The 27,296-nt window shown below is 33.9% G+C and overlaps 1 protein-coding gene across 1 annotated transcript in view; it reads right to left on the bottom strand.

Annotated features, from left to right (window-relative positions):
* Positions 1 to 2,103: 2,103 nt before the first annotated feature.
* The window catches only part of MIOS (meiosis regulator for oocyte development), a 47,923-nt gene continuing 22,730 nt past the window's right edge, over positions 2,104 to 27,296 (bottom strand). Inside the window, exons 4-11 of the mRNA XM_047095532.1 lie at positions 23,259 to 23,513; positions 20,652 to 20,821; positions 17,642 to 17,707; positions 16,646 to 16,804; positions 12,474 to 12,626; positions 11,291 to 11,495; positions 4,762 to 4,891; positions 2,104 to 4,022 (exon numbers count right to left, since the gene is read on the bottom strand). Coding sequence (XP_046951488.1) covers positions 3,926 to 4,022; positions 4,762 to 4,891; positions 11,291 to 11,495; positions 12,474 to 12,626; positions 16,646 to 16,804; positions 17,642 to 17,707; positions 20,652 to 20,821; positions 23,259 to 23,513 — 1,235 coding nt within the window. The 3' untranslated portion in view covers positions 2,104 to 3,925. The remainder of the gene's footprint in view (positions 4,023 to 4,761; positions 4,892 to 11,290; positions 11,496 to 12,473; positions 12,627 to 16,645; positions 16,805 to 17,641; positions 17,708 to 20,651; positions 20,822 to 23,258; positions 23,514 to 27,296) is intronic.

Genomic DNA, 27,296 nt, shown 5'->3' with positions numbered 1-27,296 from the left:
AGTAGTTCTCCACTAGACATGAGGCCAGCTGTTTGAGACAGCAAAATAGAAGGGAAACAAGGGAGGAAAAACAGTTCCTTTGCATGATAATAACTAAATCTAAAAAACAAATTGGAAATAAATTTTTGATTTTTATCAAATGCCTTTTACACTGAATGAGCTATTGACATTTTTTGGTGTGTTTTGATGTACTAATATTAAATAAAACCTTTCTTGTTCAGTTCATAAAGTAGTACATAGAAGTATAAAATAGTAATTAAAAGGACTAGGAAGTCAGACTGCTGCTACCTCAATCGTGGCTCTGCTATTTACTAGCTGTGTAACCTACCACAGTGACATCGTGTCCCTATACCTCAACTACCTCATGTACAGTATGGGAACAGTAATAGTACACCTGCCTTATAGGGCTACTGTGTGGATCAAATAGGGTAATGTGCATGGAACACGGCACATAATAAGTACCAACAGTATCTATTATTCTTATTAATACACTGTTGGACTTGATGTTCACTTTACTTATTATGAATTTATATTCATAATATAAATTTATATTCCTAAGTGAAATCAGTTCTTTGTTTTGGCAATCCATGTTATTTGATCTCTGGATTACATTAGCTTTAAAAATATTTGGGAAGCCTTCCTTCAGTCTCCATACTCAGGAAAAATTAACAGTTTACAGAAGTATTTTTGTAAAATGCTGCTTTGTATATCAGCCAAATAACCTACAAAATTTTCAGGCAAGAGGGAAAACAGGCAGACGATGTCATGGAAGGAGTCAGAGTAGCAGATAGGAGGAGATCAGATGTCTGGGTAGCCCCATCTCTGCCATGGCCATGTGGATCTCAAGGACACAGTGAGGATGCTGAACTAACACCTAACATGTCTCTCCTACCTCTGTGATGCCTCTGAGCAGATGTCTGACATATACAACTAATTAGTTCCCCCAACTTGTTTTAATTACATCTATCCCAAGGGAGAAAAAAACCTCACAGTATACTTCTGTTTTATTAATACTACCCACCCCAACATTTTAACTGAAATGAGTATTAAGTGTAATGAAACAGCAGAAAAGGAAAGATTACACAGAAATATGTTCTCCTAGACAAATAAAGACCGGGATTTAAGAGTTGAATATGAATACAAAAACCTCAAGTTTTCAAGAATTACCAGTCAGGTGTGTCCAGAGGTACCAAAAACTTAATTTCAATCCTTGGGTTCACTCCTGTATTACATCAAACTCCTAGATGGTTGTTTGAAGGATTTCCTCTCCTCAAAAAGCAAAAAGTATTATTCTAAATACAGTATAAACAAAAGTAGGTAAGTCCTACCTCAAAAAAAAAAGTCATAATTTATCCAGATTTCAGAAAATAAGCTCTTGGGAAATTTTTACTTAAGAGTAAAATTATACCTCATTTAAATTATACCATATTCAATTAAAAAGTAAGACAAGTAACCAATAAAGATGAAAATAACAGTAAGTATTAATCACTACCTTTTACAGAGCACTTAGTATGTGACAGGGATACAGTACTTCATGTTTATTTCATCACTTAACACTCCTAATCACCCTATGAAGTATTTCTTTACTTTTTAACATAGGAGGAAATTGAGGCTCACAAAGGGTAAGTCATTTGGCCACTATACTGGGGCTAGGATTATAATCTAAGTTTCAAAGCCCATCCTTTTTAATATTTGCAGTCAAATGAATAGGTGAAATTAAATTTGGCCATATAATTGCATTCAGAATCGTATTTCTTTTAACTCTAATACCTACCACTGACAATGGGAAGGTACCTTTAAAATATACCATTTTACAGAATAACCATCCTGGAAAGCATACTAAACTGAAAAAGAGCCTAAAGAAATGTTACTTCCAAGATTAGTTATCAAGTTTGCCATCAAAATAAGTATGAATGTAATTTTATTGGATTATGTGTAAAGGAGTCAAAGATAAATTCTAGATCAGACATGCTGACTTCAACCCAAATTTATTCAATTTTTTAAAAAGTAATAAAAACATTTTTATTAAACACTTCTATTGAACATGTTTAGGTAAAATACCTTGAGTTTATAATCCCAAACACCAGTGACTAAGAATAAAAATGGAAAAATAATTTGAATCTATTTTCATGGTCCACATACATTGAAATGCAAAACAAATATAATAGACATATGAATATTTGGGCTTCAGAGAAAATATCAGGAGACTGACACAGGCATAAGGAATCTTAAAAATGTCATCCTATATGATTACAAGCAGATTTATATACTAGATTTTGTTTTATTATACTGTACTTCCCAAAATTATAAATATTTTAGGTATAACCCGATTATAAATATAAATTCAGTAATTCTATCTTAACTTTAGTTAAGGAGAAATGAAAATGTATTACGATAGTTTGACATTACTTAAAGCTGATTTGGCATAGTAAATTTGAAAGGAACACTTCAACTGAAGAAATTTTAAAGGTAAAGATAAAGGTTATATTTAAGTAAAATAAAGTCAGGAAGATTTACTTAAAAGAAGACTGGAAAAAGTCCCCTTTATAGAAATCTTTGAAAAAAAAAAAATATATATATATATTCTTTCAATTTAAAAGAAGACTGTCATCTAGGTGAGATGTTTACAGTAGATATGCAATAGATATACAATATTTTCCCTAAAAAGGGTCTTTTGTATCAGATCTCAAAGTAAAAAATAAATTGAATCCACTTTTGTTCAGTATTTAGGTCACACCTCAAAATAAATATATTAATTCTACCAAGTAAAACTGCTAGCATGAAAGCTCTGAAAATTCTTTAGCTTAAGATATTTTTCTCCAAAATCTATATAATAATTAAGATTTATGCTTATTTTATCTATGAATACAACTTCAACTACGAAATTCAGTTCAATAATCTGCGTAAGTCAGATAACAGAGAAGCATGCTACAAACCCTTTGCTATTTCTCTCCCAACTATCTAGCTATGAAAAGGGAAAGAATAAAATTTTTAAATAAAGCTCCTGAATTTGCCCAAATATACTTTTAGAAACTTACATTTAAAGTATAATCATCTCCAAAGTGACTCTGCTTTCCACAACCTTAGAAAAAAACTGGTATTCCAAAATAGGAGGGATTTGACAGTAGGACATACTGAAGTAGGTGAAGCTGAATGGTTGGTCACATATAATAATCTTGCATAGACTTTGTGTTCAGCAAAATGTTTGCAGATCATGGGCATAAGATGATGAATTAACATGGAGAGGATCTTTGAAGACAAATGAGAACACTGGAAAACAAAAGGCTGAAAAACTGAAAATTTCAGAACATGTTCCCCTGAAATGGTACATATTTTTCTCTTCAGATGAGAAAAAGTTGTAAGATGCATTTTCAATTCTGGCTTTTCTTAGGAAGACAATAATGATCTGTGCCAGAAGATTTCTTATCTTGAAATGAAAGTGTACGAGGGAATGGACTCTTTAAAACATATATACCAACCATACCTTGATGAAATTTATTCTCCAGTGTGGAGTAAGGGCTCTCCAGTTCTAGAGGTAAAAATTGGTCACTTTATTCTATTTTAAAAGATATACAGATCCAATCTCAGCATAGAAGATACAGGTTCAAAGTCTGTTCTTGGTTATTCCAAAAACTCTGCTTGCAAAGTGTTCATAATTTTGACAAACCCTATAAAACTCTTCCACAATGAACTTTTTCAACCTACTGAACAGAATTCATGCCCACACTCTGTTCACTTGAGCAGCGTTTGTCTCTGTGAAGCACATCAAAATCACTCAAACATCAAATTGCTGATTTGATAGAATGATTTATTTTCCCATTACAGGAAAGTCACGAGTGACTTGTTCTGAGGTACGTTTTTGAGCTATGAAGGACATCGATTAGAAAGCTCCACACTTGAAGGTTTCTCTTTAGATGGTAACATTTTATGGCTGGACAGTCTCTGCAGGTACCAGATTTCCTGTTGTATCCAACTGCATACATTTACATGTGCATGCAGAAACGGGACACTCTGCATGGTCCCTAAAAAAAAATAGGTCAAGTAAAAATTAAAAATCTAAATTAAGCATATACATACATACATTTATCTATATACCTATCTGTATGTAGAATGGTATTTGAAAAAATACAGAAATTAAGACCCAAAGAATTAAACAAAAAATGACTGACAAGCTGAACTGGGAAGAAAGTTACTCAAAAGTAAATAGCTTTACCTTTTAAATATACAATAGACACCTTATTTATAGTTATGAAGTTGACAGGGATGTGCTCAGAGTTGTAATTAAAGCCAATGTGACAAACTGGGTATAAAAGTTACAGCAATGAGGACAAAGGGCCACTGGCACTATTCAAAGCAGAAGTTAAACATGGCTTGAGTCTCCAGTGCATCGAATGCATACTTACTATATAACAAGTTTATTTAGAAGATAACTGATGCGGTAGTTTGATATGTATACTCTGTCATTTAATTTCTAATTTCAATTACACACTAAGATTGGACATTAGGTTAGCTGTAAAAACTGTAAATTCACACATTTAACCCATACATAATATTTAAACTATTTCTTATATAAGTATTAATCTTATAGTTTAAAATTACATAGGATATCTAATGATAGAAATGTTGACACCACCTTTGTTAACTCCAACGACAGCAAAAAAGAAATTTATCCTTCGGCTACATAAACCTGAACTATTTAAAAGGCCATCTGCGCTATCACCTCTAACTCCAAGCCTATTAAAGAAGAAATGTGCTGATTACCTGAACCAACTAAGCATATGGCCAGCATGTCCACCATGCCTGCAATTGTGACACCATGTGAACCAGTTGTTAAATTGAGCTAATTTTTTATCCTTGCTCAAGTCTACTTTTTCATCTGATTTGGATCCTCCTATGGGTTAAAGAAAATCATCTTCATTAACTATTATCACAAAATTTTATTCAAAGCTTTAACTTGAAAGTTATTTCTAAAACTATGTTAAAATACAAATCATACATCATATTGAAATAGGTATTTTAATGCTACGACCCAGTTTAGACTGAAAAACTACTGAATAACAAAAGTTTCCTTACATTTTTAATAGTCCAAAAAAAAGGAAAAATATAAATTACCAAACCCACTAAGAAGCAATCTGAATTAACCTCAGAAAAGCAATCAGTTTAAAATCTTCCCACAGAGAAAATACCAAGCCCAGTTTACAAGTGAGTTCTACTAAACCCTGAAGGAACAGGTAATTTTCATCTATACAAACTCTTCCAAAGAACAGGAAAAGAGAGAAAATTTCTCAATGTACTTCCTGATGCTGGTATAACTTTGCTAAAAGCAGCAGACCAAGATAATGTATGAAAGGAAGATTACAGGACAATCTCTCTCCTGAACAGACATAAAAATCCAAAGGAAAACGTTAGCAAACAGTATTAATTAGCAATTCTATTTCTAGGTACATAGAGAAACTTATGTACATGCACAAAGGAGTCATATGCAGTAATGTTCGTAACAGTATTGTTTGTAATAGTAAAAATCTAGAAACAACCAAAGCATCCATCAATAATAGAATGGAAAAACTGTGTTAGAGTCATGAATGGAATATCAAATATTAATGAAATGTGAATAAACTACAGCTATATTCATTAGCACAATTAAAACTAAAAAAAAAAAGAACCCCCCCAAAAAAAAGTGTTGAGCAAAAAAAAGGTAAGTCAAAGGATATATTCCTGAAGATTCATTCATATGGAATTTAAAATACAGACAAAACCAAACATGTGATAGAACATACAGATAAGCAAGAAACCAAGTAACACACAATTTATGGCAGTAGTTACTTCTGGGGAAGAGGAAAGAGGTAGGACTAGGCAGGGAATAATGAGCAAAGGCACTGGTATAGACAATGTTATCTTAAGCAGGCTAGAGGTCTCGGGGATGTTCGATTTGTGTTACAGTTCACAAAAAAGTTTAAGAAAAATGTTTTATTACACATGCATGTTTATACATGTATATCTTCACACACATATTTACATAACTTTTAGTACTCAAAAAATGCTCATTCTATTAATCCTGGCCACCTTAATATTTTTATTGTTGTTGTTCTAAAACAGATCAAATTAAAGTATTTTAAGATTGTATATGATTAGAGGCAATAGGAAAAATGATTAAGGAAAAATATTAAGTTTAATCGAGCAATTGTGCTATTAACATATGATGCTGTGCTAGTAACACTTTAATGACCAAAGTGATAGTCTTACAAATAGTTTTTTAAAATATCCATCTGTTTTTGCTAATGATATAAAGGTGAAAGGATGTACAGGTGGTTGAAGAATTTAAGATGTAAATACACTGAAATTCTTCCTAAAAGCTTCATAAAAATGATTAACAATGAAAGGGGAGAGGAAGACAAAAAGAAAGAAAATACAGACCTTTATTTTTTTAATATAGACCTTTTAAAGATAACCATTTTATATTGTGTAATAGCTCATTAGTGATTTTCACTTTATTTTTGTAACTTCTAAGATGCAGAAAACAGACTGAATCCAGAACAGTTTATTCCTTATGTTCCTCTGATGAAGCTGAAAATACTAAGGTCTACCTCAATGCTATGTGAAAAGGCTTTTGAAAGATCAAATAGCTTTAGGAAATGATATATCTGATAAAGGGTTAATAACCAAAATACAAAAGAAACTTCTATAACTGAGCCAGAAAACAAACAGTCCTATTAAAAAAATAGGCAGAGAACCTGAATAGTTGTTTTTCCAAAGAAGACATACAGGTGGCTCACAGACACATGGAAAGATCAGGGAAATATAAGTTAAAACCACAATGAAATCTGACCCTTCTCAAAATGGCTAGCAACAAAAATATAAAAATAACACGTGCTGGTGAGGATGTAGAGAAAAGGGAACCCTCATGCACTGTTGGTGGGAATGCAAATGAAACAGCCACTGTGGAAAGCAATATGGAGGTTCCTCAAGAAATTAAAAATCCAGTAATTCCAGTAATTCCAGTATTGGGCATTTACCCAGAGAAAATGAAAACACTAACTCAAAAAGATACATGCACTCCTATGTTTATTGCAGGATTATTTACAATAGCCAAGACATGGAAGCAACCTTAGTGTCCATCAATAGACAAATGGATAAGCAAAGTGTGGTGTACATATACAATGGAATATTACAAAACCATAAAAAAGGATGAAATTGTGCCACTTGAGACAACATGGATAGACCTAGAGGGTATCAGGCTAAGTGAAACAAGTCAGACTGAGAAAGACAAATATCATACAACTCCACTTGTAAATGGAATCTAAAAAACATGAATAAACAAACAAAAAGCAGAATCAGGGCACCTGGGTAGACCAGTCAGTTAAGTGTCTGACTCTGGATTTCAGCTCAGGTCATGATCTCACAAGTTTCATGAGTTCAAGCCCCATGTAGGCTCTGTGCTGACCGTGTATAGCCTGCTTGGGATTCTCAATCTCTCTCTCTTTCTCTCTCTGTGTGTGTGTGTGTGTGTGTGTGTGTGTGTGTGTTCCTCCCCTGCTCTCACTCTCTCAAAATAAATAAATTTTTAAAAAATTAGAAAAAAAGGCAGAATCAGACATATAAATACAGAGAATAAAGCTGATGGTTGCCAGAGGGAGGGATGGGAAGGGTTGGGCAAAATGGGAAGGGGGGAGGGAGATACAGTCTCCCAGTAATGAAATGATTAAGTTACAAGAATAAAAGGCAGAATGTAGGAATACAGTCAGTGATACTGTAATAGTGATGTAACAGGTAGATACACTTGTGGTGAACATAGTATAACATATAAACTTGTCACATCACTAAACTGTACACCTACCTGAAACTTAAGTAATGTTGTGTGTCAACTATACTCAAAAAAAGATCAAATAGTCGTAACTTTTATAATATTCATAGTGAATTACAAAGATAAGTGCTACAGAATAGTCAAGGGAAACTAGAGTTTCACATAGTCACTGACTACTACTACTACTGCTACTACTAAAAGAAGAGTAAGAGAGAAACTAGTATGTAACCTAATTTTAAAAAAGGTATCACATCTGTACATTAACATCTATAAAGGCAGGGATTTTTCTGTTTTGTTCACTGTACTATTCCCAGCACTTAGAAGAATAAGTGCTAATTAGACATTTGTTGACTAAATAACGGTTACAAGTCATACTGCTAAATATGTTTACAATTAAACATTATAGTTATAAAATTATAAACATTTATAAATAATTGTGTTTATAATTATAAACTCTATTGAGTTTCAACAGAGTCCAATCTTTAAAGCACAACTGAGTGTAAAGATATGCAACCCTCCGTTAAATAAGCTTATGGAAATCCTGGCCACTTGGATCACAAAGCATGATGGATGGATGTTATCTCTAACTGTAGGCAAAGCAACAGAGGGATGTGTACACCTCAATCTTTAAACTACCTTGAGCTAGCATTTTATTTCTATTAGGTCCTGTCTTATTTTGGAACTCAGAGTCTTCTGATTTTACATACTAAAAAAGAATATGCTTATTATAGCTGACCCTTGGAAAACATGAGATTGAACTATATGGATCTGCTTACATGTGGATTTTTTACAGTATGGTAAATATATTTTCTCTTCCTTATGATTTTCTTAACATTTTATTTTCCCTAGTATCATATACTATACAGTATATAATACACAAAGCATACACTGTATGTTAATCAATGGTTTAGCTTATCTGTGAGGTTTCCAGTCAATAGTAAGCTACCAATTGTTCAATTTGGGGGGAGTCATAAGTTATACCTGGATTTTTGACTGTCTGGAGGTTGGTTCCACTAACCCCCTGCCCCCATGTTGTTCAAAGGTCAACCGTATTTTGTAATTAGCACAACAATCACTTAAAGACCAGGTTTCCCTAATTTCCCCACACTATTTCCTATTAATCTACTTCTGAGGCTCTTGTCATACAGACGCAACTGCTAGTTCCCATACGCTCTCTGTACTAACACTCACTAATCTCTTTACCCTTGTTTATGCTTTTTACACTTCGTCTCCAACCTGGAAGGCCTCTCTAAGATCTTCCCATATTTAAATCTCCCAAACTTTTTTAAACGACCACCTTAAACGGCATCTTCTTTCTGAAAATTTCCAAATGTCCTTCAAACAGAAGTATAACACTTTCTTTATACAATATTCCTTATCTAACTCAGAAAGCCTAATGTGTTTCAGAATACAGAATGCTTGGGATTTTTGGAAAATAGTGAGCAAATATTATATAACAACTCCAGGAAAGTCAGAGGCAGCATCCTGTTATCAAAGACCTTAACAGCCTTCTGCCAGTTCTGAACAGGTTTGTTTACCATATGAGATTACTGTAAATTCATTTACAAAACTTGGATTTTCAGATCTTTTTAGAGATTCTGGAATGATAGATAAGGGATTCTGGACCAGTATTTCTTTTCTTAAACATATCATTTCTTATTTTATCCATGCTCATTGTACACTATAAGCTCCACAAGGATCTTCGATTCAACTCAGCATATACAGCCTTCAACTGTTCAAATATACATTATATAAAAAAAAATACTACTGAAGCAAAATACAAAAAAAAACACTTTCTGACGCAAATATGGAAAAATGTTAAGATTTTATAAACCTGAGTGTAGAATATTCATTAAATTAACAATCTCTATAACAGGGTGAAATGTTTTGAGCTTCCTTCAAATTTTAGAAAATTGATTTTATCTTTTCTTACCTATTTCAAAAATTAAAAAGATTGAAAAGGAAATATCTAGCAAAAAATAATAGGCCATTATGGCTTCCTGAGGCTATGTTGTGAAAGATGTATTAAATTTACTTTAAAAAAAAATTTTTTTTAATGTTATTCATTTTTTGAGAGACAGAGAGAGACAGAGCGTGAGGGGCAGAGAGAGCATGAGGGGCAGAGCGGGGAGGGGCAGAGAGAGAGGGAACACAGAATCCGAAGCAGGCTCCAGGCTCTGAGCTGTCAGCACAGAACCTGACATGGGGCTCAAACTCATGGACCAGGAGATCATGACCTGAGCCGAAGTCGGATACTTAACCGGCTGAGCCACGCAGGCACCCCTAAATTTAACTATTTTTATGTATCCCAGTTCATATAGAACTTCTTTACGCAATATTTTGCCTCCTTGTTCTTTCACTGTAGATTTTTAGTCCAAACTATTTTCTATTTACCGTATCAGGACCACAAAAATGGTCAGCATGCAATGTATAAAATGAAAATCAAAATTTGAAATTTCAATCAAAATTAATATGTAAATTTGAAAATATTATGTATTGCCTTTATTTGCTTAAAAAAAAAGGTATCAAACTGGAAAAATAATTACTCAGCCAATGATTCCAGCACATCTCTTTCACAAATGTTAATGTAACAAATGAACTATTTACATGAACCAATTGCACAGTTGATTTATAAAATTTCTTAACTAGAAAGGATCTCCGTCTAACACCTTACATGAAAGAGAGCTAGAGTAAATGAATGTCAGACTGTCACAGAGGGAGAATAAAACAGGCATTCTGACACCATATCCAGTTCTTTATTATACCAGCGTGCTAAATACTCAAATGTTTTTAATTAAAGTTTTTGCCATAGTATAATTTTCAAGTTACATAAACAGCTTGAATATTTCCAGTCATTGGATACATTATATTCAATTATCTACTGTTCTCAAAAAGTTTTTCTATATGTTTACTATAAGCAGTAAACAATAATCCTAATACTTCTAACCATTAAAAAACACATGTTTTTACTAAGTAACTGACAAATCTAGCAGAAGCAGCACCAAAACCTGGAAGTAAAAGGATCTGACTTCTAGACTAACACTTCCTCCATGTATTTCACAGGTAGATTTTGAAGATTATGTAAGATAGAATGTAAAAGTGCTTTGGGACTATCAAAAGCTCTTTATGCATACAAGGTACTTGTTACTAGATAAGGGCATACTGACTTTTAAATATAAAATTTGAGGGAACTCCTCTTAGAAAAGTGATAAGAAAATAGTACAATTATAGGGCTACTTAATAGTTAAGCCCTTTTCATGAACTTTAAATTGGCCAGCATTTGTGAGATTACTTGTGATATCATGAATACAGATTTTACTTTTAATGTATAGACTTTATAAATTACAGGAAATACAAAACCTTTAAGCCAGCAAAGTGGCTTTCTCCTAGAAATAATATAAACTCAATCTAATATGTCTTCTATTTACAACATTAAATCAATTACGTAGGAACAATTTCAGCTCAGAAAATTATAGAATTAGGTCATACCAGGACAGCTAGAAACAGGTGTTCCCATATTAATGAGGCAAAGTGCACATCGAGGAAGGGGTTTTCGACAGCCAGGGCAGCTTGTGACTTTAGATTTTGTTGGTGAACCGCTGACACCGTACTGACTAAAACCTCTGCCCTGATGAGGCACAGTTGAACAGCTGTAGGAGATCGACTTGCCACAGAAATTGCAACTCACAAACACCTGCACAAAACGAAAGGAGGGATAAATATCATGCAAATTTTACAAATAAAATAAATTCAAAGTTTGATCCTAACAAATTACTCTTAAATAACTGTTAAACTTTATTTTATATTATAAAATAATTTGTTATCTGCTAAGTTTAACCAGCTCCCATTTGAGATTTCCACTTAGCAGTTATGTTATATGAATACTTCTTCTGTTACCTCTGTTTAGTTATATTTCTCCTAATACTACTAGTATCTGTAGAAAAACCTAGAAATATTAGATAATAACATTTTAGAAATAACAAAGACTTTAGAATTCACTTTGAACATTACAAAATAACCCATTTTAACTTCTGATCCACAGTTCAATGATTTGATCTCCTGAACAAAATTTTCTTATAAAGAAAGCACTCATTTCCTAAGACAAAAGGAGTTAAGGATCCTAAAATGTTAAATAGTTAGAATTTTAGAATAATAGCAACAGAAAGTGTTCATTTTGCCATTACGTTAAATTCCTAAGCTCTTAAACACTTACACAGATTAGTAACAAATATTACCATGCAATGTTATTTTACAACACTTTGGTTGTTTTAATATAATCACTAATTTCTCAACTTTCTAAAATAAGAAAATAGCACCATCCAGTGCTCACATTGAGGATATACCTGATATCTAATGTCTGAATTTAGATACAGTGATCTCATGGAATATGCTTTATGTGATAACTGAGCTAAGGATTTTTAAACTAATGCTAAAAGAAAAAAATGTCCATGTCTAATTAGACATATGTATATACTGTTAGAGAAAAAAGGAAATCCTGCCTTATTACACATATATCAATAGGAACTTAATATAAGCAAAAGGATGAGCTAATAATAATTTATTAAACTGAACTCTAAATTTACCCAATATAACATGTCGTAAACACTTCTATTTTGGGCTGGGTTATTAAGTACATGTTACAATTTGATTCTCTCCAAAATATTGTACTTACCTGTGCTAAAGGTTTAGAACTGGGATCCAACTTACTCCTGTGAATATCAAACTCAGCTCGTTTGTGCCAAAACCTCCAGGCATCTAATAAATTTCTGTAATTCTCAATCCAGTACTGGACTCTTTCATCTTTAAGAACATCTAAAGGAGAACCCTAAAATGAAAACATGAATTAATACAATTGTTTAAAAACTTCCTGGCTAAGTCAGAAAATTGCAGGTAACATGTGAGTATGAGTCGCACAGATGAAATAGGCTCCCTTTTTGCCAAAAGCTGATTCCTAATGAGGATATGGACAAAATAATTGGCGGAAGCTTCTTTAATTTACTTTAAGCTGGCCTCTACTAATGACATAAATATGTACTATATATATTATCATTATACCTGGCCAGGAAAGTATAATTCTGTATCTCTTACTTAAGTTGAAGGATCCAAGAGGAAACAATTCACTTTCCTACTTGAATACAGTACAAAGTGATGTGAATACTCTGTCCCCAAAATTAAAACCTCTGCCTTCACAAAATCTGTTTACTGTTTAATCTACAAGCATACCAAAATAGCTCCATCACATATAAAATAATACTGAGCCTTGTCCTTTGGATCTAGCAGTGTACTGTGAATGCAGATGCTATTTTTTGTATACCTATTTACCTGAAAGTTAAATCTGTCTATTCTCTCTCTTGCCCTCAATCAAAACATACATTTACTACCTTCAAAATAAAAAAAAAAAAAAACCCAAAAAAAAAAAAAAACCCAAACCAAAAATGTTCTTCATTCTTTTGCCCCTAGGCCACAGTGAAAAGCAACAGTTTCTTTACCTTAAACTTAGATTTCTTCTCATTACGAACTTCAATTTCTTGCCAGTAAGGCTCTTCCTAAAGCTGTATTCTCCCTGGCAGCTGTGACATTTCACATTTCACCTGTGCTTATTTTGGGTTTGCACAGAATGCTTTTAGCCCTGTCCAGGATATCTTCCTTAAGTTCACATGATGAAGAAAGTAGAGAAAGTCTCAGCCTCCAATGACGCCACGGGCATCAGTAATGAAGCCCAGGTTTCCCAGTTTTAGGGAGCCAGATAGAAAAGTAAAATGTTAGAGAGAACTTAGCATCTTACTAATGGAAAAAGGGAAGAAACCTGTAACAGCTAATAATCTATCTTTTAACATTCTATCAAAACAGAAGAAGCTTATCTTTCACCCTTTCACCTATTAATTAGGTATTAATTTCAATTAAATTCAGGGTTAAATTCAGCAAAAAAATATGTGAAAAACTCTTGGCTGACAATTTCATTTCTTAAAAAAGTAAACATCTCCTCTAGTCCTAATAATGACCAACTAGCCAAAACTAAGTGCTAAAGTAGAGTATAATCCCTAGTTTAAAAAGAAAATTCACAGAAAAATAAATCTTTATATCCCACGCTTCCCCAATTTGGTCAATTCATATTTGATAAGTCTTCTCTAGATCTGCCCCAAAAAATCTAAATTTAATCTCCAACAAAATGTGCAATGTAAACAGGTCAGAGATTATGACTGGAAAGGCTTGAGAAATACCCCGGGCTTTCCAAAAAGCCATAGTAAGAAAATCTAAGACCAAAGTGAGCAGCTAGTAACTGAACTTCCAAAAGCATTAACCAACATTCTTCAGGAAAAGGTAAAAGAACCCAGATCTCTATAATGTACTATACACAACATCCAGTATTCAAATGAAAAACCACCAGACAAAAACAGGTAAGTATAGTTCAAAGTCAAGGAAAAAGGCAGTCAACAAAAACCAAATCTAAAATACCCCACATTAAGAGAGTTAGCAGGAAAAATCATAAATGCAACCATTAAATATATGTTCAAAGACTTAAAGGAAAAGTAGAGTTTTTGTTTTTTGTGTGTTTTCTTGTTTTTTTTTTTAAATGTTTATTTATTTTGAGAGAGAAGGAGAGAGCACATGCGTGTGTGTGAGTGGGGGAAGGGCAGAGAGAGAGAGGGAGATAGAGAATCCCAACCAGGCTCCTCGCTCAACACAGAGCCCAATGCAGGGCTCAATCTCAGAACCGTGAGATCATAACCTGAGTCAAAATCAAGAGCCAGGCGCTTAACTGATGGAGCCACTCAGATGCCCCAGGAAAAATGTTTTAATCAGCATACAGATAGGGATCTGAGTGAAAAATGTAAACTATATAAAAATTAAGACTCTAGAACTAAACAGTACAAGAGCTGAAAATCTTCTCCTCAGGTGACGTTAAGAGTCAATGAACAAATCACAGCATTTAAACAATTTGAAGAACTTCACAATCTAATGAGAAACACTGACTTGCAGATCAGTGAACCACAAGCAGGACAAAAAGAACTACAACTAAACATCAAGGGTAAACTGCTGAAAACCAAAAGCAGCCCAAGGAAAAATGAAACATTACACAGGGGAGACATTAATAATAATGGTTGACTTTTCTTCATAAACAATGGAGGCCAGAAAAGTATGAAACGACACCTTTAAAGTGCTGAACCAAAGCAAGAGTGAAATAGACATTTTCAGTTAAAATTAAGCTGAGAGGATCTGTCATCCATGAAACTGTACTACAAGAAATGCTAGAGAGAAAGACCAAAGAGAAATAATACAACGTGAAAATTGTGTCTATTGGAGGAAGTAAACAGTCCCAGGAATGATAAATAAATAAATAAATAAATGTAAAAGTCCATGTTTTCATTTTTCACATAATTTACATAAAAGACAAGTGACTGTTCAAAACAAATACAATAACACTGTTAGTTGAAGTTTATAAGGTATATAGAAGTAAAATAATAGGACAAAGGAAGGAGATGTGTAAATGGAATTACACTGTTGTAACATCTGAAAAGTGTGAAGTATGAAGATAAAAAGTGGAAATGTCAGGTGTGAGATAAAAGAGAAAAAGTAGGAAACATGATGTGTTAGGTGTGAAATGTGAAGTATGAGGGGGCAAAAATGTTAACTGATGAGGTAGGGATGCATTTTTGTTAGACCAAGAACAACTACTTCAAAATAAATAAATAAATAAAAAAGATAACGACAGGTTAATAGTTAAAAACCCAGTGGGTGAAGTGAAACAAGTAAATGTTCCAATTAGATCAAAAGAAGGGAGGAAAGGGACAGAAGAACAAAAGGAAGAAGGAAAAATAAGATAGAGAACAAACAGCATGATGGTAGACTTAACCTTGATCATATAAATACAAATGGGGGAAACATCAGAATGGATTTTCTAAAAGCAAGATCCACTGTCTTTTATTATACACTGTCTGCATATTAACTATATTTTATAAATCTTGTTAAGAAGCTATCAACTCATTTGTACTTGGTAGTCATATTTCTCCAGTGTAATTTAACAGATGTAATCTCATTTCAGTCAGACAAAATTATGCATTATGTTACAGAAAGACACCTTTTCTTCCATGGACAGTGGCCTGATATGTTGGTAAGTATATTATAGTGTGGTCTGTGGGCCAGTATCTGTATTTGTTCCTGAGATGGTAGGGGCGGGGAAGGGAGCATTCTACTATGTTTGCCCAGTACACAGCATGCTATCATATTGTATGAAGGGATGGGGACAGGAAAAAGGACACCATGAAAGGGTAAGAAGAGTTGGAGAGCTATAGGAAATCTCAGGGAAATGCTCTAAATTTTCATGGTATGTCTATCAAAAGTAAAGCAGAAGGAAACCTTTGCCAGAAATCTGTTTTTAACAGCTAACAGTAAACTACTAACAGTAAAAACTGAAAGTAAAGTGATGAATTTGTTACTCCAAATCATGCCCATTGATAACAAAGAGTGAAAATGACGAGTTAAGAGAGTTGTGATATAACTTGCCTTCAGGACTTCAAGGGAGACTACAGTTCAGATCAGGGAAAGACCATCTCTTTCACAAAAGGTATAATTCTGTCAACTGGAGAAACTGGAGAGAGGTTTCTCTGCTCCATTTGAACTTTATATAAATTCAACACTGAAACTTCCCAAAATGAAAGGAATAGCTGGATAACCCAAAGCAGGAGAGTGAGGGACACGAAGAAGTCCTCTATAGATCAAGAGATTAGGTTAAAGTGAAATGCCTCCTAAAGATCCTAAGCAAGCAAAAGGCATAACCATTCGATGACAGAGGAAGGTGGTTAAGCACTATTTTTCTTTAAGCTGCCACCACACTGCACTAACCTGTAACATGCAGTAACTCGCTGTTTGGACATCTCCAGTTCTATCGACATAACTCTCCATTAAGTCCACTCCATCTTTAGTAAGGCCTGTAAGCAGTATTCCTTCCAAATTTCCAGCCTCTTTCATTTCGTTGGTCAACTTTTCAATATACCTATTTAACTGGAAAATTCAAAGTGATTTTTCTGAATTAATATGTTTCACTATATACTTTGTACCTTCAAAACTTGTACTTTTAAAATAGTGCTATATTTACGGAAAACATTTTAAAACCAAAGCCCTTGCAAAAATCTAGATATGATCTCTAAGAAGTCTGCATCTATCATAAACTACAATGCAGAATCCATGATCATTTAAAACACTTTTTCAAAACAGCAAGACATTTATTGTTTTAATAATTATTCTACAAAAGAACTACAGAGTTTACTATTTTAAACTTAAAGAGAACTGTCCTCATTATTCTGCCAAGTTCTTGCTGTAACAGAATTGGAGTTGAAAGGGAGCTTTAAGATTATCAAAAATAACATCTCTTGGTAAGGTGTTCCCTGGCCTCATCCCACCCCAACCTGTAGCCAAGATTCCTCCGTTTTCCCTCAGCACTTTCTCATTATTGTACCACTTAGCACATTATGTTACTCATTGTTTCTGTGCATTTCTCTCTCACTATACACATAGCATATGCATTTAATACTTGTTTACTGTATTAGGAAATGAAGGAATTCTCTTATGACATCCCTAAGGGGTGAGTTTAACATCTTTATCTATAGGCCAAAAGCAGAAATAAACTAAAATATTAAGTCAGCATTCTTACACAAGCAATTTTGGTTATGATACACAGGTTTACAATATCTTGACCTAACAAAGAATTATTAGTTTACTTTTTTTAGAATAATTCATATATAAATGTCACATATACATATCTATACAAAAAGATTAATTTCCTAATGCAGTAAGAGTAAATATTAATAACTTCAAACATAGAATTGTATCAGTTTTTACCTGACTATCGCTAAGGAATTTACAAGCAAATGCCACTCTGTCACGCACAGCAACTTTGTTTTCATACTGAAAAGAAAAGAGCAAGGAGTTACTTGTAGGTGCTATGAGTTTTATATTTTTGCAGACTATTTTATATCTAATATGCAATTTAATTTTCAAATGTATTAGTAAGTTATTGAGTATATACTGGGAGAGCCACTGACTGCCTAAGATGCCTTTTTTTTTTTTAAGTTTATTTATTTATTTTGAAAGACAGAGGGGGTGAACAGAGAGAGAGGAGAGAGAGAATCTCAAGCAAGTTCTGCACTATCAGCGCAAAGCCCGACACGGGGTTCGAACCCACGAACCATAAGATGATAACCTGAGCTGAGGTCAAGAGTCAGACACTTATCTGAATGAGCCACCCAGGTGCTCCTAAGATGTCTTTCTTCATGTAGCCCTCAGGAAACTCCATGCTAAGGTTATTATTCTTGCAAAGTAAAAATTTATGTCTAAAATACTGACCAATTCAGGTTAAAAATATTCCAGTTCAGTTTTACATAATTCCAACATAAAATGCAAGCAATAAAATATGGTTTATCAAATTTAAGATGCCATGTAATCCTTCCATTATAGAAATACATCTGGGGGAAACTGAGGAAATCTTTTCTGGGATGCTAAGTTAATCAACAAGTCTAGGAAATCTGTGAATTACCAGTGAATATACCAATACAGAATTTAAAAAGACTATCAATACATGTTTCTAAATACAAAGTAGAAAGTTTTAAACATACCCTTATAAATAAATAGATACACTTTATTTTGGCCATAGTAAAATACTGCTATATTGGTGGTTTGTGGCAAAAATTTCAGGAGTACTGTGATACTTAAATTTTTGTGGACTTGTCAATATTGTAAAATACTATTTTGAATTTCTATAAATGTAGGAAGGTAATTAACTTTGTGCTAAATATAAAAGTTTAAAAGTGACTTCCATTGATTTCATCCTATGAGATATAGTTTTCCTGCTTTAAACATAAGACCATTTCAACTGATACCTATCCTAACGTGCACTTCCAAGTATAAAATACGGTGCTACATTTACGATGGAACATGTCTCATGCAAACTAGATTTAACTCTTTAGATTCAGCGCATGTGTGTAATTTTGATTGGAAAAGAATTATAAATATTATCTGTCCCATTTTACAGCTCAGAAAATGAAAACCCCAAAAGTAAACTGACTAGCTGAAGTAACTGTGCTGGAGCAAGGACTTTATGTTCGATTTCCCAATTCAGCACTTTCCATTAGATTACTGCAACTTAACAATTTTTAACAAAGGACACATTAATTATAATTATTAATACATAAAGAATAATTAGGCACACTCTCAAAAGAGTTCGGAAATATGAAGTTTCTACTTAAGGCAAGATATATCTTACTTAATAACCCAAATTTAGATATAAGAAAATAAGGGTATTTGTAATAGATCACTTAATTTAAAATACAGAAATTGAGTATTTAAACAATACTTCTCTATCAATTTAAAATATGAACAATCTGGGGCACCTGGATGGCTCCGTCAGTTAAGCATCTAACTTTGGCTCAGGTCACGATGTCACAGTTGGTGAGTTTGAGCCCTACATCGGGCTCTGTGCTGACAGCTCAGAGCTGGGAGCCTGCTTCAGATTCTGTGTCTCCCTCTCTCTCTGCCCCTCCCCGACTCATGCTCTGTCTCTATCACTCTCAAAAATAAACATAAAATTGAACAATCCACTTCTTCTTCTTGTCTTTACCATACTTTACTACTTCCTGAAAGTATTATTTCTCCAAAATACAACATTTTAAAGTCTTCTGTTTAACAAAAAAGAGTAATGACAGTAAAAACAAAAAAAAAACCACTCTTGGATATTAATTTGAAGTGGTTAGAAAAGTTCAATAGTTCTTTTATTAGAAGTTAATGGACAAAATCCATAAACTAAGGAATTGCCAAAGTGGACATTAACAACATTTATTAAATTTTTCATTAAGATACCTCAGTAAAATACATGTTTTTTTTAAATTCTTAGGGCCTGACCCTTTAATCAATCATCCAAGCAATGTGTCTTTTATATGAAGTGCTATAATAGCAAACACAGAAATAAGTTCCATGTTAGAAAGCTCTTCTCAGTGGTAGAAAAGTATCCAACAATGCAAAAAAAAGTTATAGTACTAATGTGAAGCTTAAAACACTATAACTGAAACTGATAAGTACATCTCATTTCACTCTTCTGTCCCCACTTTGTGTAAAGAACTTATTTGGTGTTATGGTTAGATACATATGCGGGTAAAGCAGGAGAAAAAAGTGATAGAGAAGACCAAATAATGAAAAAATGAAACAGTTCAGTATAAGTAATGTGATCATAGATCTTCCAAACTGTCTGTATGTCTGAGAATGCAAATACTAACTCAGATAAGTTACATGGTTATTCTAATCATAATTGATCATGTGTTTGTTTACTTAATTAAAAACAAAAACACACACTTTTAAAAATTTGCATTTTTGGGTGCCTGGGCGGTTCAGTCCATTAAGCATCCAACTCTTGACTTCAGCTCAGGTCATAATCTCATGGTTCATGGGTTTGAGCCCGTGCCGGGCTCCGTGCTGACAGTGCAGAGCCTGCTTGAGATTTTCTCCCTCTCTCTCTCTCAAAATAAATAAACTTTAAAAAATGCACTTCAATATGAAATTTATATTTATATAGTTGTAGAATTCTAGAGCTGTTCTTAAGCTAAAGAATAAAATCCTATTCCCTCTATATCTGCAAATTATGTTGTTAAAACTATTTAAAAAATCAAGTTTGTTATCAGGTATTTAACTGTAGAATGACATTCAAGAGCCGCCCAAAGATATTTAAGATACCTTATTTTAACTAATACAAAATACATCAAAATATAACAATATTTCATGCAACAGACATTTGAACATTTTAACAAGGCTAGATAAAAACTTTTATTTTAAAAGGAACCTTGTCAAACAGAAATTAGCTTACCAATACTCCATCATAAGATCCTGTTTCACTTGTCAGAAATGCAAACATGACACACAGATATGGGTTATTTAACTGTAGTCGTAGAGTGCTGCACATTTCTCTCCAAAGGGAGTTTTTCTCATCTGTGTAACCCGATAAAGCCATTGCTACCACATTGAGATTCAGATCGCCTGCATGTTAAAAACAGTCAGCTAATCAAAGTAATCAAAAGCTTAATATCTCCTCTTCCAGTTCTTAAACCATAAACCAATAGACTGAAAGACAACATTTACCTACAGAAAAATAAGCCCACTAGAATAGGGGTTTTGGTCCAGACTGGAAAATTTGGCAAGGACCACGAGCAAAAATTTCTATTCTTATAAAACTGTTGCCAATATTACTAACCCTGTGCAGGACAAACACATCATTAAATTTTCAAGTTCTCATTCCAGGCAGGTTCCTATACCGTGTTATTGTGTAGGGTCTAAATGAAGAGAAGTGAAGCCATACTACCAGAATCATTGCCAGCCTTATGTTCATTTACATACAGATATTTCAGAACACTGATAATAAACATTACTGTACCTCAGGACTACAATTTTCAAAATAATTTTGTTTTCCTATTCCTAAATACAGAATGCACATACTTAAGTATATGTTCTGAAAGCCATTATTTTAGCATTCTTATTATAGTATTATACTTTTAATTTTTCTAGGGCAAAATTAACTATCAAAATTAACAGAGTAACATTGTATTTAGACACATTTGCAACAAAGCATTTGTTACCAATAGTCTTCTAAATTGCAGTTTTTAGCAGTTCATACAGCCATGGATAAGCTGCTAAACTGGCAGTTAGCCCTATGACTGCTTGGCCATCTAAGTTCAGCTTCAGAAAAGAAAATTAAATTCACCTTTAACTTTTGAATATTTTCTACATTTATTATAGCAATTTTCTTATTCTGTTCCTTGAGACTGATCATTTTCTTTCTTTTCCAAATAAAACAGCATTTCCCACTTTATGTTCTTAAATAGCCTTGCTCTTCATTCCTATGAACACTTTCCCCAAGTTACTTTGTGCTTGCTTCCTCTGCCTACTCTATTAAATTAGATTTAAAGTCTTTTGAGATTAAAACAACCACCCTCAGGGCGCCTGGGTGGCGCAGTCGGTTAAGCGTCCGACTTCAGCCAGGTCACCATCTCACGGTCCGTGAGTTCGAGCCCCGCGTCAGGCTCTGGGCTGATGGCTCAGAGCCTGGAGCCTGTTTCCGATTCTGTGTCTCCCTCTCTCTCTGCCCCTCCCCCGTTCATGCTCTGTCTCTCTCTGTCCCAAAAATAAATAAACGTTGAAAAAAAAAAAAATTTAAAACAACCACCCTCACAACCAAAGAATATCTTTGTGAATCCTGCTTAAAACAATTTATTTCCAAGTGGAAAGGAATATTTGACTCAGAAAATCTTTTCTTTAGTCCTTAACCAAGTTATTAAAATCACAGGAAATATACTTTCCCTATTGATAGTATGGGTGTTTAAATCTAACACCAAATTCTCCAGGCACACATGATAGGGAGGCATCAAGCTCTCAGGTTATACGAAAATTATAATTACAAATGGCTTAAATATCGATTCTTTTTTTCATCTCCACATTATCTTCTATTGCTCTCCCAAATGGGGAAGACTTACACTGGAGCAAAAGTGAAGGAAAAGAGGCCAATCTGGGCAAAACATTAGTTTTTCAAACTTTTTTTTTACTGCAAGCAAATACATTACAATTATTTGCATGTTTTTCTCTATGGTACAATAGAAATGTAATGTTTTCAAAATGGACCATCAAATAAGAATTACACATTCTGAATATTCAGAAATAATTTGCTAGGTGTATTAAAAATCAAAAGCTATATATAATCTTAGTTACTTTCAACTGAAATATTCCTGATAAGGAAAAAACTGCATGTCTAGACTGAAATTTATTTGCCCACGTATTCTCTTGCAAAATGTCAGAGTAAAAACTTTACATTTCACTGTTTCTTCCTTTTAAAAAATATTACTATTTTTTACTATACTATTTATACTATTTATACTATAGTATAGTATAAATAGTATACTATTTATACTATTTATACTATTACTATAAAACTATGTTTAAATCACCAGACTCCAGTAGAAGCATTTTTGCAGATCAAAGTATGATTTTTATAAGAATCTGTATTAGTCTAACTAAAGTGTCACTTAGTTTCCTAAAAGTCAACCAATAACCATCCGAAAGATGATGTATAAAATACAAATGTTTGCCATAAGAATGCCTGCAAACTGAAGTAGCCCAATCTCCAATACATTTTTAAAAATGTATGTGAACCATCTTTAAAAGAAAAAAAAACATTAAAAGGGACACATTTGAGCATTTACTGTAACATCATTAAAATGGTACTTAAGACACATTTTCTTTTTTAGACATAAACCAAAGCATAAACAAAAGAGATGGGATATCTACTTTCATAGATACAGTTCTGTGCTCATTACTCTTTCAAAAAAAATTATCTAAAAATACTGATTAAATATTTTAAAGTTATAAGCATCTTTACTTTAAAGGATTCTATGAACTGCAGTCATCTTAGAATATAACCTAATACCTTTTTCTGAAGATGCTCCTTCATTCAGGATTTGGATTGCTCGTCGAATATCCAAGTTGAACAATGCCACAGCAGCAGCTCTCTCCCATTCCCCTTCTTGTACAAGGGAGTTCAAAAATGGCCCCACATCTACATCCGTTCCTTTCTTTATCCACCCGCAAAGCTGTAAAGCTAAAATTCTCTCTTCATTTAAATTCTGAGTATCAGTTTGCTTATCCAAACCGCTCCAATTATGTCTGCTACTTTCCACCATTCCTAAAAAAGATAAGTATTTTTATATTAGTTGCTTTATTACTATATTTTGAAATATATTTAGGAAGTAAGTCCGGGGATGCCTGGGTGGCTCAGGCCGTTAAGCATCCGACTTCAGTTCAGGTCCTAATCTCATGGTTGTGAGTTTGCGTCCCACATCAGGCTCTGTGCTGACAGCTCAGAGCCTGGAGCCTGCTTTGAATTCTGTGTCTCCCTCTCTCTCTGCCCCTCCCCTGCTCACACTCTGTCTCTCTCTCTCAAAAACAAACATTAAAAAAAAAAAAAAGTAAGCCCATTTTACACAGAATTATTTCAATATTATACTCTGGATATTTGACTTTTTTAAGTGTATTTTTTAAACTTATTTTGAGAGAAAGAGAGAGAGAGCACAAACGCAGAAAGGAGCAGAAAGAGACGGAGAGAGAGAATCCCAAGCAGGCTCCAGTGCTGTCAGTGCAGAACCTGACAGGGCTCAAACTCATGTACCATGAGATCATGACCTGAGCCGAAATCAAGAGTTGAACCCTTAACAAATGAGCCACCCAGGTGCCCCTGGATATTTGACTTCTTAACCACAAATTCATGACAGCATAAATGCAAAATATGCCACAAACAAAACATACATTACATGTTGTTAACTACAACAGTTCCTTGAGATACCAAAAGAGCTACTGGAAGAACAATTAATGCTTGATGGACTGAGCTGCTGCTTCAGAGAAGCTTCCCTGACCACCTAATCTAAGAGTGTCACCTGCTATTATCTAATGTAACACTGTTTCTTTGATTTCCCTTAGACCTAATGTAAGCTCCCATATTTTATTAGTTTTCAGTCTTATCTCTTCTCCTACTAGAATATATGCTTCAAAAGGGCAGGTGTCTTGTTTCTACTTGAAAGATTATCTCCAGTGCTTAGAATCCAAAAGACTGACACTCTCTCTCTCCGACTTTCTCTCTTTGTATGTATGTATGTATGTATGTATGTATGTGTGTGTGTATATATATATATACACACACACAGGTATACATATATATACAGGGGCACCTGGGTGGCTCAGTTGTTAGGTGTCTGACTTCGGCTCAGGTCATATTTTCATGGTTCGTGGGTTCGAGCCCCACATTGGACTCTGTGCTGACCGCTCAGAGCCTGGAGCCTGTTTCAGATTCTGTGTCTCCCTCTCTCTCTGTCCCTTCCCCACTCATGCTCTGACTCTCTCTCTCTCTCTCTCTCTCTCTCAAAAATAAACATTAAAAAAATTATATACATATATATGAAAAAATGAGATCGTAAATACCAAAGTACTCTGAAAGTTTGAAGTAAATACTAAAGCTAAAACAGAATGGAAATTATTTGAAGGTTTCTTCCCCTTCACTAAATCAAAAGATTTTATATATTCTCATTCTCTTTTCAGAAGGAATCTAATTCTTTGAGTATTAGATTGTAATCAAGGCAGATGATCCTAATGGCACTAAATAAAGGTGAAACAAATAGAAATAAAACCTGACTCCTATTGCATATCAAATCCTTAAATGTTCTAGAAAGTTGTACCATCAAAATTGTCATTATAGAATTATCTGTTATTTTAACAAAAAGGATTTTCAGAATAAACTCAGTTATGAGTTAGGCAGCAAGAATGTTTAACATTATAAACATCTTTTATTATAACTTTTATACTTACATATAATACATAATTATACCTTTGTAAATAACTAGATCAATAGGTTTTAAGAAATAATTCCATTTGTCTGTGGTAGGCAGAATTGTAAATTGGGCTCCATGATTCTTGCCCCCTAGTATACCCTTGTATAATCCCCTCCCCTTGTGTACAGGTGAAATCTGTGACTTGCTTCTCAATTACACAATATAGTACAAGTGAAAGCATTTTGCAGATGTAATAAAAGGTCATTACTTAGTTGACTCTGAGTCAATGAAAGGGAAATTATCATGTGTGGGCCTGACTTAACCACGTTAATACCTTCAAAAGAGTCCAGAGAAAATGAGAGAGGTTCTCCAGCTATACTAGAAGTAAAAGCTGCTTTGTTGTGAGAAGGCTGTGTGGCAAGGAAGCGTGGGTAGCCTCTAGGAGCTGAGGACAGCCCCTGGCGACAGCCAGCAAGGACAATTCTGCCCTACAAGTTCAAGGAAACAATTCTGTCAATAACCATATGAGCCTGGAACAATACTCCAACCTCCAGAAACGACCAAAGCCTGGCTAACATCTTCATTTTAGCCTTGTGAAACCAAGAGCAGAGGACCCAGTGAAGCCATGCCAAGACTTTAGACCATGGAAATGATGATATTTGCATAATATAAAAACTAATATACTGTCCAAAGTTGACTTTATATTCTTCTGAGAAAAGAATTAAAGAAATGAACACAAGCAAAATTGGGAAAATATTAAAAACTGAATCAATTGCCATTTGCAAATCAAATACATATATAAATAATGCAAAGCATTATTTCTTAAAGTCCATTTAATCTAAATACATGGGTAGAGTAAAATTAGTATATAGTGAATGTCTAAATACATGAGTAAAGAGTAAAATTAGTATAACAGCAAAAGTCTAAACTCTCCAAACCTAATTCACACTTTTAAATAACTTCCTTCATTATATGATGTTAGGCTGTGGCAAAAGCTCATAATATTATTCATGGTAGGACATATTTTAAGCTATATACATTGCTTTATAAAAAAGTTTCAAGATGAGTTATTTGTAAAATCTGGAAATTAAAAAAAAAAACAGTTAAATATCTACACGTGAAATTATTTATTTTTAACCGTACTGCTGAAAACTGTTGCCGTTAAGTCAAGGGGTCAGGAGGAAACTTCTGAAAAGTTTTCTTCCCTTAAGAGAACCACCTGCCCATTGAAAAGAGGAAGCATGCTGCTCTATTTGCAACCATGAAGAAAGTTAGTCATGACAAAATCACTTTTAGCTTATGAAAGTGAACTTTTAAGAACTGTTATAAAATTCTGAATAATAAGGTTAAAACACGTTAAAAATTAAATACAACAGGGACACCTGGGTGGGTCAGTCACTTAGGCATCCGACTCTTGAGTTTGGCTTGGGACATGATCTCTCAGTTCATGAATTTGAGCTACACGTCAGACTCTGCACTGATGGTGCGGAGCCTGCTTGGGGATTCTCTCTCTCCCTCCCTCTGCCTCTGCTCTTCCCATGCTCTCTCTCAAAGTAAATAAATAAAAACTTAAAAAAAAGCTAAACACAACATTTTTCTGAATAACAAATTTACATTTAGATAAAATGTAGCTATTAAATTTTAAGAATAAGCTGTAGGTGTACCATTTGGTATTTATTTTTGTATCTCTCCTATAAATTTTGGATTGAATGCTGAGGATATTAAAAGGTAAAAATGACTATTTCAGGGGCACCTGGGTGGCTCAGTCGGTTACGCATCCAACTCCTGACTTCGGCTCAGGTCATGATCTCACGGTTCCTGAGTTCGAGCCCTGCATCAGGCTCTGCATAGACAGTGCAGAACCTACTTGGGATTTTGTCTACCTCTCTCTCTGCCCCTCCCTTGCTTGCTATGTCTGTCTCAAAATAAATAAAAATAAACTTTTTCTAAAAAAATAAATAAAAACTATTTTAGGGGCACATGGGTAACCAACCACATGAGTTGGTTAAGTATCTGACTTTGCCTCAGGTCATGATCTCACCATTCCCAAGCTTGAGCCCAGTCAGGCTTTGTGCTGACAGCTCAGAGCCAGGTGCCTATTTCAGATTCTGTATCTCCATCACTCTCTCTGCCCCTCCCCAACTCAC

The sequence above is a fragment of the Lynx rufus genome, unplaced genomic scaffold (genome assembly GCF_022079265.1).
Source record: "Lynx rufus isolate CCGP_SWC_20201006 ecotype Redwood Valley unplaced genomic scaffold, mLynRuf1.p SCAF_4, whole genome shotgun sequence".
In the NCBI taxonomy this organism is placed as follows: Eukaryota; Metazoa; Chordata; class Mammalia; order Carnivora; family Felidae; genus Lynx; species Lynx rufus.
This window is presented reverse-complemented; position numbering and strand designations above follow the sequence as displayed.